Raw genomic sequence first — 10,948 nt, forward strand, 5'->3', positions numbered from 1 at the left:
TTAAATTTGTTGAGCTTTAAGCTTCATCGCACTTTTCGCGAATTTAGTGCAAAAGGTTCTGCAGAAGGTTACTTTTGATACCTTTAGTTAAATCCCATTTTTTCTTGATGGAAATTAAATTTTCATAACTAAAACGAAAGAAAAATTCATTTTTGATGAATATACAGTTTAACAATGAAAACATGTCTCTAAATGTTATCCTTATCTCTTGTTTTTCTTTTTCCTTCACTTGCGCTTACATTTAGTTCTGTTTATAATCATTGTTATTCTTTGTATTAGTTGTAGGTTTAGAATAGGATAGGGCCATTGTTAGGCCTAGTGGCAGATATATGTAATAATAAACAATAAAAATAATATTAATAAAAGTGAGCAACTTCAAACCAGTTTTTACTTCTCTTCGGAATAGATTTCAAAAACTTCTATAAGCAAAACCAATTTCATTTCACTTAGTTGAGGCAATATCTTTCTCTCTTTTGTTTTAAAATGAACCATAGACCCTTTTCGAAGTCATTGCAAGCCGCACGCACAGCTTCATTTGGCATTTCGTCCCAAAAGCTTGACCAAAAAGGTTTCTTCAATGCGTCAAAATTCAAATGCTTAATGTCGTCTGACTTTCTTAGCATTTATCTCCAAATACTGATGTCCAATGGGTTCAAATCCGAAGACGCTCCAGGCCATTCGGATGCAAATTTTCCATAGACCATTCTTGAACAATTAAACCCTTATACGGTGCTGGAGCTGAATCCTATCGAAGGCAAGAACTGTCTTTTCTAAAAAAGAACATTTCTAGCGCAAGGCTTCGAATTGTCTTTGACAACGTGTTGCAAGTAGTATTTGGTCACTGAAAAAATGCATTTTTATATCACTCAACTGCTCTTTTATCGGCATACATATCACGAGGAAATGCCCCATAAATACGATCATTTTGCTTGTTCAAAAGCTGCCTCCAAAGGCAATAACTCTTCGTCCGAAAAAACAATATTCTGACCAGCATGCGTCTTTAGCAGAAACCGAGATCTGACTACCCTGTTGCCAACATTTTTTCGAATTAATAAATAGATATTCTGCTTCTTAAAAGCTGCATTTCCAAAGTCCTTTTTTAAAACATTGTCCATACAAGTGTTGCTCACGTTCATGTCGCGCGACATTTTTCTATGTTTGCCTTGTTCTATGTATCACTACTGTATGTTGCCATCCTGTATGTTTCAATTTCCAAACCCTGTCAAAGTCATATTTCTTTTCCACCAACAGTACAATTAATCGATCATCTTCGTACGTGTAATAAGATTGATATGTAAACGAATCCCTTTTACGATTGACATACGGTCGACAGTTTAATTACCGCATATCAAACATAAATTGGTACGATTGGTTGTGGGCACTGATTAGCCATATATGCATCTAGCACAAATGCTTTCCAATCCTTTAAAATGTCTTCCGGCCAACCATCACAAAAACCCAGTCAGTATCAGGGGAAACGTCTTTTCGCATCAATCATGCTAAACCGTGCACCGACCGTTGACTTTTTCCGCGTCCAATCAATCTGCCTAAGGGCCATTGGCATATCACGCCGTGCGACACACGCTGACAGTGTACTGTACGCGTTTAGCTTTTTCACCGTGCTCGTCATGAAGCTCGGCACCGTACTGTTTGCCGTCAAGCACATCGACGAAATCATGCTGCTGTGCGACTGTTTGGGACCGACCTTTACCGCCTACCTGGGACTGGTGCGCCAGTACAATCTGCGCCTCCATCGGTCCGAGGTTTGGCACATTGTGGACGAACTGGACGCACTGAAGCGTACGTTGCAGCCGAACGAAATCCGGATCGTGCAAAAGTATAACCGCATTGACCGGTTCCTTGCGTGGGCTTATTTGATTACCGCCATGTCAACCGGCGTACTATTCGTGGGTGTTGCCCTCGTGCTGGTCGTCCTATCGGAGCAAGCTGACTGGAAGCTGCCACTACTGATGGAGTAAGTTCCTTTTGCGTGTCTTTTCCTCACCTTCCCCGGGATAGACGAAAGCTTTTATTCTCGTTATGATTTTTTTTTTCCTTCCCGCGGACACCCGGCAGCTTCCCGTTCGATGTGAAACATCCGGTGACCTTTACGATTTTCTTTGTCTGGTGCAGCGTAGCGATATTCTGGGTCGTGCTAGATTGTGTGGCTTGTGATGCTTCGTTCGGTACGTTTTCCTCCTGTCTGGTAGCACACTTTGTCATCATACAGGAACGGTTCGAGAATTTGCAGTTCGGTATGGTCGGTAATGGTCGGCAGCTTGGCAAACTCATCGAATACCACAAGTATATACTGCACTTGTCCGATCGTGTCATCGATGCGTACAAGACTGTCATCCTAAATCAATTGCTCATCTCGTCGATGCTGCTGTGTATGCTTGGGTTCCAGTTGGTCATTTCGGCGGGCACAACCATTATGGTGGTTTACGTAGCGTACGGGACGGCCATTACCATACAGGTTACTTACTACTGTTACTACGGATCACAGCTTTATCATGAGGTGAATATATATTTTCCCCTCTTTTGCTGTGATTTTGTGTCCTATATTATGCGTTCGGTTTGCAGAGCACACTGGTGCATGATGCTGTTTACAAAAGTAATTGGTACGAGACGGATGTACGGACGCAGAAAATGCTAATCAACTGCATGATGCGTGCGAAGAAATCGGTGAACGCAAAATCAGGCTTTACTGAGGCATCGCTGCCTACGCTGAATGCGGTATAGTACATTATAAGTTGATCATAAGTATTAAATGTTTAAACAGATTTTATTTCATTACAGATTTTAAACTCCGCTGGATCGTACGTTGCTCTACTTATGTCGCTGATGGAGTAGATTGACTGCATTCAAGACACGAAACTGTAGAAGCTTATAATGCTTTTGTTTGACTCTCACTTGCCTTTTCAGCTTTCCGATCCGACTGTGGTTTAGAAGTGAAAACACTTTCAAGATATGCAATTATCATTAATTTTAAGTGGCTTCTTTAAAATGTCATGGCGTGGTTAAAATAGAACATCCCACAAAACAAACAGAAAGTTATCAATTTAATAGCAATTGCATACATTTAGGCGTTTGTAAAGAACTAAGTAGATGGCATCAAAGCTATAAAAGCTTATTGCTAAAATGTTGAATTTAAATTCAATTAATCTGTGATCGGCATTAGAAGCTGAAGTAAAAAAATAATAATTGATTTAAACATTCAACATTTAAACGAGTATAGAATGAAACGAGTATAGAAATTATGAGTATAGAAACTGCACATCACTGAACGGTTTTTAAGGACTTATTATTAGTCTCTCTTGGGTAGATTGGCACCAATAGACCATTAAAAACATTGGTATTGTTTCTCTTTTTTTTCGAAAGGGTAATATGATTTAGTAACAAGCTTTTGCACAATAATTACAAACATTATGCAGGCTATTTGTCCTTTTTTTCTCGTTCAACTTTCACTGAAGTTACAGTAACAAAAATGCTTTAAAATGCTTCTGAATAATAAGTGAAGTTTATTGGGAAGAAAATAAATGCATAATAAAAAAGAATCTCGCGTTCCAATCAAATGCCGCAAACGGCTCCAGTTTCCGGGATGCCACAAACTTCCTAAGTTCTGGCGATGACAGTGTTGGTGAAGCGTACCTGCACCTGAGCCGTGGCCATGTTGGTATTGCCACGGGTAAAATCGGGCAAGCCTCTAACAGTGGTTGGTACGGGACGATCGAACGGATAGCCCATCGCACGACGATCCGGGTACAGCTGATCACGCAGTCCGCAGAACGAGTGTGAATCGTTGCAGTTGACATTCCTAAAAAAAATTTTGGAATTGAAATTTAATAATTGAGAATGAATAGCACAAGATTCGCGAAACAATACGCACTCATCGAACTCCTGGTTGACGGTATCGTCGGCATAGTTCGAGATCATCGCAAACAGATCGAACTGCATGCCTTCCGGAGAACCCTTCGGGATCAGCAGATGATGCGGCCAGCCACAGTTACAGAAGCGGAACATTTCCGTGCTCGGTTCGTTGATGTTGGACATTGCCACCTGACGGAACGTTCTCTCGTACGGGATGGTTACGCTGGATTGTTCCGAACGGCGCACAATGTTGTTCGTACCAGGGTTCACTAAAACGTTAAATAAGTAATATAAGTTCCAATCCAATTCTCACCGGAAAAGAGAAATTCTTACAGTTCACGGTGAATTTATCCAACTCCACCATCAGCAGACGCTGCTCATCCATGGTTAGGGCAGTGTTACGTTCATCCACCTTCGGTCCAATAAAGATGCGGCAGGTTCCACGACGAGTTCCTCCGCTGGTGTTGTTCACAGTCAGTCTGAAGGTGAACGGTGCGTGTTGCAGATGAGTGAACGAAGCAAACACATTTCCTTCCGGTCCGAAATCAAGTCCAGTAGCAAGATCAACCTGCGATCGTTGCCAGTACGTCAGCAACACGTTGGCCGGCGCATTGGCTCGGTTCAGCTGTACACCGAGCGATTGAATCTGGATACCGTTGTAGTTGAGCTGGTTGGCATTGTACGGTTGCAGCGTACGCTTGTAACGATGGAACATGTTGTCCACCTGCGAGTGCAGACGGTAGAACGTTGGATCACGCATAGCCGTCTGGAACTCACCAATTACACCGTATCCCTCCAGGAAGCGGTTATCCGGATCATGACTGTACGCAATGATGTTGTGCAAGTTTCCATGATAGTTTCCATAGAACTGGCTGTTCACGGAAAGGGCCGATGGTTCCATAATGTTACCCAGCACATCAATACCGGTACGCTCATCCAGAGGAATTCGATTACCACCCGGCTACCGGTAAGAGAGATGAAGAAGTTAAAAAATATATTATTTCGAGAAAAAATCACCCAACTAAAATGATCTACTTACAGCTACAACATATCCACCATCAATGCTCTCCGCAATCCGAGCCTCGGAACGTTCGAGATCGCTCACTGTGAAGATAACGCTATCATCCACACGGTTGATATCCTGTCAGGAATAAAAAATTTCTCGTTACTATATCTTCCCATTTCAAGGGTGTTAGAACATCCTCACACTTACCCTCAAGACCGTATTCTGCGGACGAGGAGGGAACGCACGATTGTTCAAGCTACGGATGATCTTCGGGAAATATCCTTCCGCCAGCGGTTCACGCAAGTTGGTCAGTGGACGTACACGGGCAAGACGATTGCAGAAACGCTCCACATTGTAGCGTGCGATCAGTTGCTGATGCATGTAGTAGAACAGCTCACCACGACGATCTTTGTTTACAACATTGCTCGGTCCTTCGCCCGGGTACACCAGATGCCAATGCCAGTGGTGAAGATTCACACCAATATCCTCACGGAAGTAAGCCAGGCGCTGTTCATCTTCCCGATCCGAAGCGGTATAATTCATTGGAATATCGATAGTCATCTAGACGAGACAGTGAAGACATGTAAGGATTAGTGATCGGCTAAATCTTCAATTTTCCCGGAGTAGCACAACTCCGGAGTAATTACTTAAATTGCTCCGGAGTTACTCCTCATTAAACCGGAGCAATTACTCCAGAGTTAAATCCAGATTAATCCGGAGTAATTGCTTCGGAGTTTACTCCGGTTTTTATACGCCGGAATCGGAGTGGATTCATGAACCAACTGAATATTCTTCCACTATTAAACTCGATCTCACTTACTCGGTTTTCCGCCTGCACAATGGAACCTTCCTCACGAAGCTTAGGGAAAACGGTCGGATCAACGAACGAATCGGGGAACAGCTCCAGGAACGATGGGATGTTCAGATCCTTCGTATCCGGCCGGTGCTGAATTGCGACGGACAGCGCATACTGGAACAGAATCGGATTCAAACGATCACGCGAATAGGCCGCCACACTCATCAGCGTATCAACGTCCGATTGACTCATGAACAGATTGATCAGATCACCCGCAATTTGACGGTGCTTCGGGTTGAACAGTGAAAATCCACCCCGGCGCGGTACAGCCTCCGCAAAGGAAATGCTCGGTGGCGCTACACTGCGTACCGGGATGCGCGTATCAGCATCATTCCCGAAGCGGCTCTGCAGCGATGCACCGATCGGACGGTAACGCTCGGTCAGGAAGCTTTCCGGCAGATCGACTACGGTTTTACCATTGTCCTTCGGGTAGAACGTCGGTTCCAGTGGGCGCTGGAGCAGGGCAAGAAGATTTCTGTTGTTGGACATCTTTACTGGCTACTGGCTGATGAGCTACGGCACTATGGGTTGCAACTCGGAAAGGCACACGCTTTACAGTCGGTTGACCTTGTCAAACTGTTGATGGCGATACTGATTTGCATCGCTCTTATATACCGAATTAGAATGCGTCGAAACCGCAAACTAGCCTAAATGTAACGAGCATTTAGATGGATGATATTTTTGTTTTTAACCACCACTATCGCTACCCTGCGGTTCAACGGTTCAACGAACGAATTGGACCGAAAATTATCAAGATTTCGTTTGCTGGATGCTTAGCGATTGCAGGCATCGCAAGTGTTTTGCTAAAATTGAAAAACTTTCATTCGAGTGTTTAGCAAACATACGCTGCCATTTCAATTAGACTGATGGCTTTAAAGTATACATTTCTTACTATGGAACTTTCAAACGATGATGGTTACAGTTGTGTTTGGAATGTTTTTAATTAATTGAGAGAATTCAATTAATTTAAACTTTTTTGAGTCTTTCCATACATCATGTATACAAATTTCAATAGATCCAAAGGCGTCTTTTTAATAACTGGAGTTCTAGTAATTTATTAGATTCTTTTCTGAAGAATATTAGCGGAAGAATTAGTGTAAATTATTAACCATTGTTCACTGTAGCAATTTTCAAGAAGTATTTTAATTTTTTAAAGTAGAAACAATTTTTTTTGTTTGATGAACGATAAATTGTGGGTGAAATCATCAACGGATTTAAGTAAGCAGATTAAAATTACTAAACTTTTAACAATATCTTAACAACGCTTAAGTTGGAATAATCCCAAAAAATGTTGTGATTTAAATATGATAAAAATGAGATGCAAACAAAATATATTTTTTGACCTACATATACCTGTATATAGGGCAAGTCTTCTGGTCACTGAACCAGATACACCTTTGCACATCGATTGCCAACCTGCTGGTGTACGTTTTAGAAGCTGTACCATTGAAGATACAATAAAATCCGTATTGTTTTTTTTTTTCAATTTTGGCTAACTATCATCGTCCGCAGGATTTTTTTATTATGTTACTCAAACTGGTAAAAAACTTTTAAGAAAAATCAGCTTTTCGACCGCGATCTAAATCCTTTGAAGCCATTGCTTTACACGATAACAGATAAAATTGTGTAAAAATCGAAAGAACCGTTTTTGAGTTGGAATGTCCACCAACTTGGAGCAAATGCATTGGACATAATCGCGTAGATTCAAGTTCTCTCTCAGAGTGACATTGCTTTATTTCCTCGATCTGTACCTTCATAAAGGAGTATTTCCTGTTCTTGGGATGTTTATGATTAAATAAATCCCCTAAGGATTTGCTAAATATAGAAAAAATTCTCTCTTTAAAGTTTTATTTTCCTAGTTGAGAGTAGGTGTAAGTCTTTTTTTTTGTTTTTGATATTTTGCTATTTACAAGAATGCATTTAACCGTTCTAGATTATATTAAAATAAAAAAATTATTAAAATAACAAATAAAAAAAGTCGTAGAAAATTCTTATCAAGCTTCCAGCTATTGGAACCATCCTTCTAGTTAATTTTAATCGCCATAATGTCTTGCGAATCTCATCTCAAAAGGGTCCTATCACAGCCGAGTGAGGCTGTTGGAGAAGTATTTTCATTGTACACTTAAACCCATCTTTAACGAAACGTAAAGCTTCTTTCCTTTATTGAACTAATAAATCCCAAATTATATTTTTTATAAATGCATGAAAGTTTATTTATAATTTAAACACATTTTTTTCCATTCCCATTTCGTTTCCATCATTAACCAAACGAACCTACTACGGTCGATCGATAACAGTGTTCATGAATCGTAAGGTCACCGTCGCTAGCCGCATGTTTTTGTACGGTGAAACGAATTCGGCCATCGTTCGCACGCTGCTCGCTGCACGTCTATCGAACGGAAAACCCATCGGACGGCGGCTAGGATAGACCCGGTCTCTCAAGCCACAGAACGAATAAGAATCGTCACATCCAGCATTTCTGATGAGTTGATGGAAAGGGAAGAAGAGAAATATAAAATAAAAAACCTTCCAAGCTCCAATCTCCGGACTTACTCATCATAGGTCACATTAGCGTTATCGTCCTCAAACCGGCTAACCATAGCGAACAAATCATACTGGATGCCGTTCGCATTCCCTTTCGGCAGCAGCATATGTGCTGGCCAACCGCAACCACAGAATCGCGATTGCACATTGCTCGCGTTGGCCTGCACTACGTTCCCAAAGGTTCGGTTGTACGGGATTGTAACGCTGGAGCTCTCCGATCGTCGTACGATATTGGTCGTACCGGGGCGCACTGGTAAAACCAACAAAAAAAAACAACTCATTATCAGCACTGCTTAATTAATGAGAATTATGCAAAACATGCTTACAATTTACACGAAAACTGTCCAGCTCAATAGCCATCGTGCGTCGATCATTGAATGACAATGGGCGCCCCTGTTCGTCTTGGCGTGGCACCAGGAAGATACGTACCGTATCCAGTCTATTCACACGGGCCGACGAGTTAATGCGGATCCGATATTCGAACGGTGCATACTGCAGGTGGGTAAAGCTAACGAAAGCGGTTCCCGCCGGTCCGAAATCTAGCCCAGCACCGAGATCAACCTGTGAACGTTCGTAAAACGTCACCAAACTGTTCACGCCACCTTCGGTGCGATTCAGTTGCGTTTCTAGTGATTCCACCGTAATGGTGCTATTGGACAGCTCGGCTGTAGTATACGGTGGAAGAAGAGCCTTGTGTCTCAGGAACAGATTGTCGACGAACTTATGCCAGCGATAAAACACAGGATCGCGCATAGCGGTCGCTACGCCGCCCATCGCGCCAAACGACTCCAGATAGGTGCCGCGCGGATCATGGATGTAGGCCAGCAGTACATGGCCAGCATTGTGCAAATCACCGTACAAACTGCGATTGATTGAAAGCGACGATCGTTCGATGATGTTCCCCAATATGTCAATCCCTCGAGCGTCATTCAGCGGGACTCGTAGTCCATCGTTCTGTAAGCATTTTGGGCGACAATTATTAAAAACCGATTAAAAAGTAAAACCCTTCCTCTTTGCTACGTACATCGATGGCAAATCCGGAATCGATCGCTTCTAGCACGCGTGTAATCGCAGCTTCAACATCACCAATTCTAACGTCCAGACGATCACTGCTTCGTACCACATCGCTTATCGTCATACCGGGATAACGGGCACTGTATGTGCGATTGTTTGCTGAGCGCAAAAGTTTCGGATAGTATGGTTCGCGCAGCGGTTCCCGAAGACTCGACAATGGTTCCACACGTCCAAGTCCTTGGGCAAAGCGATCCACCTGATAGCGTGCGAGTAGCTGCTGGTGCATGTAGTAAAACAGCTCCCCACGTCGATCTTTTCGCACGACTTCCGGCGGTGCAGAACCAGGGTACGTCAGATGCCAATGCCAGTGGTGAAGATTCACACCGATATCCTCACGGAAGAAAGCCATCTGCTGTTCCGGCTCTGCATCGGTTGCGGTATAGTTCATCGGCATACTAATTGCCATCTGTGAGAAAGAAATGCATCCATTAAAAATATTACCATAAAAGTGAGAGGAAATCATTCACATACCCTATTCTCATCCAGCACAATAGATCCTTCCTCCATCATCCTTGGCTTGGTGGCTGGATCAACAAACTGATCGGGAAACAGGTGCAACATCGACGGTACCGGGACACTCTTCGTATCGGAACGATGCAACAATGCGACCGATAGTGCGTACTGAAACATCGGCCCATTTAGACGATCACGTGCGTAAGCTGCCACATCAACTAGTGTGTCCGCATCCGGTTGGTTCATGAAAAGTTTAATCAGCTTCCCAGCCGCTTTCCGATGTTCGCTATTGAACAGCGAAAATGCTTCACGACGCTCAACCCAGGATGCAAACTTTAGGTCCGGGAGTTCCTTCAGGTCACGTATAGTTACCACTGTAGGCTGCACGGCCGTATCGTTGCTAACTTGCGATGAAGTTGACGATGAAGTCGACGAGTCTGGCCCGAAACGATTGGCCAGATTTTGCCCAATAGGACGATACCGAGACGTTAGGAACCGTTCCGGAAGATCATAGAAGAGGGTTCCATTGTTTTTGGGTAAAAACAGCGGCTCCAGTGGATGCTGTAAAAGGCCATGAAACTTTTGTTTCAAGTCAGCCATGCTAAACTGCTTTCAAGCTTCAAACTAAACGCGTGATAATTGTAACAATAATTATCCACATCCGCACTATATATACTAAATGGTGATCCTCACAACTTTATTGTTGGATCTTAAGTCTAGTGAATGGTAATGGTGTATGTGTTTGTGTTTGTTGCAGAAATGATAAAACAAGCGTATCCAAACATTTCAGCAGAAACCGCAATTATTTTTGGTAAGGTAGCATTGACCCTGACAAAAGTCAGACATTACATTCTTGACATGGCCTTGAATCTATTGAACTTTAAAGAAATCTTTATCCGTCAAGCACAGATACAGTCTAACTGAACAACGGTTGTGAGGTCAACAAGAGGTCAACGACACGCCATTTTGCACTCCGATACAATCAACTGTAGACAGTCAATGTAATATAATAATATCAGATCATTGTCTGCAACTTTGAGTTCCGAGATTATAGTGCATCATCTCGTGGTCAATTCTAAATTACTTCCTTTCAGCCTTCAAAGAAATATTTCTTCCAGTAGTTGTCTATGCGAAAACATTTCAGG

At 42.6% G+C, this 10,948-nt stretch overlaps 2 protein-coding genes across 2 annotated transcripts; one reads left to right on the top strand and one right to left on the bottom strand.

Annotated features, from left to right (window-relative positions):
- Positions 1-1,142: 1,142 nt before the first annotated feature.
- On the top strand, positions 1,143-3,160 carry LOC125771042 (odorant receptor 47a-like). Its single transcript, XM_049441229.1, has 3 exons — positions 1,143-1,975; positions 2,077-2,518; positions 2,584-3,160. The coding sequence occupies exons 1-3, from the start codon at positions 1,431-1,433 to the stop codon at positions 2,740-2,742; spliced, it is 1,146 nt and encodes a 381-aa protein (XP_049297186.1). The 5' UTR covers positions 1,143-1,430; the 3' UTR covers positions 2,743-3,160.
- Positions 3,161-3,475: 315 nt separating this feature from the next.
- Positions 3,476-10,760, bottom strand: LOC125767170 (phenoloxidase 8-like). Its single transcript, XM_049433483.1, has 12 exons — positions 9,822-10,760; positions 9,301-9,756; positions 8,603-9,230; positions 8,286-8,526; positions 8,011-8,211; positions 6,625-6,631; positions 5,697-6,230; positions 5,084-5,437; positions 4,910-5,011; positions 4,204-4,831; positions 3,890-4,139; positions 3,476-3,817 (listed from the first exon to the last, which is right to left on the bottom strand). Exons 1-12 carry the CDS (start codon positions 10,401-10,403, stop codon positions 3,616-3,618), a joined length of 4,185 nt encoding a protein of 1,394 aa, XP_049289440.1. The 5' UTR covers positions 10,404-10,760; the 3' UTR covers positions 3,476-3,615.
- Between the last annotated feature and the right edge of the window lie 188 nt (positions 10,761-10,948).

The sequence above is a fragment of the Anopheles funestus genome, chromosome 3RL (genome assembly GCF_943734845.2).
Source record: "Anopheles funestus chromosome 3RL, idAnoFuneDA-416_04, whole genome shotgun sequence".
NCBI classification, from domain to species: Eukaryota; Metazoa; Arthropoda; class Insecta; order Diptera; family Culicidae; genus Anopheles; species Anopheles funestus.

Excerpts from the sequence above, each read along its gene's own strand:
- LOC125767170 (XM_049433483.1), bottom strand. The coding sequence starts at position 10,403 with ATGGCTGACTTGAAACAAAAGTTTCATGGCCTTTTACAGCATCCACTG. Across the intron at positions 8,212-8,285 it reads GCTAATGTGACCTATGATGA|AAATGCTGGATGTGACGATT; the intron begins GTAAGTCCGGAG and ends TCAACTCATCAG. Across the intron at positions 5,012-5,083 it reads CGCAGAATACGGTCTTGAGG|GATATCAACCGTGTGGATGA; the intron begins GTAAGTGTGAGG and ends TATTCCTGACAG.
- LOC125771042 (XM_049441229.1), top strand. The coding sequence starts at position 1,431 with ATGTCTTCCGGCCAACCATCACAAAAACCCAGTCAGTATCAGGGGAAA. Across the intron at positions 1,976-2,076 it reads AAGCTGCCACTACTGATGGA|CTTCCCGTTCGATGTGAAAC; the intron begins GTAAGTTCCTTT and ends GACACCCGGCAG. Across the intron at positions 2,519-2,583 it reads GATCACAGCTTTATCATGAG|AGCACACTGGTGCATGATGC; the intron begins GTGAATATATAT and ends TTCGGTTTGCAG.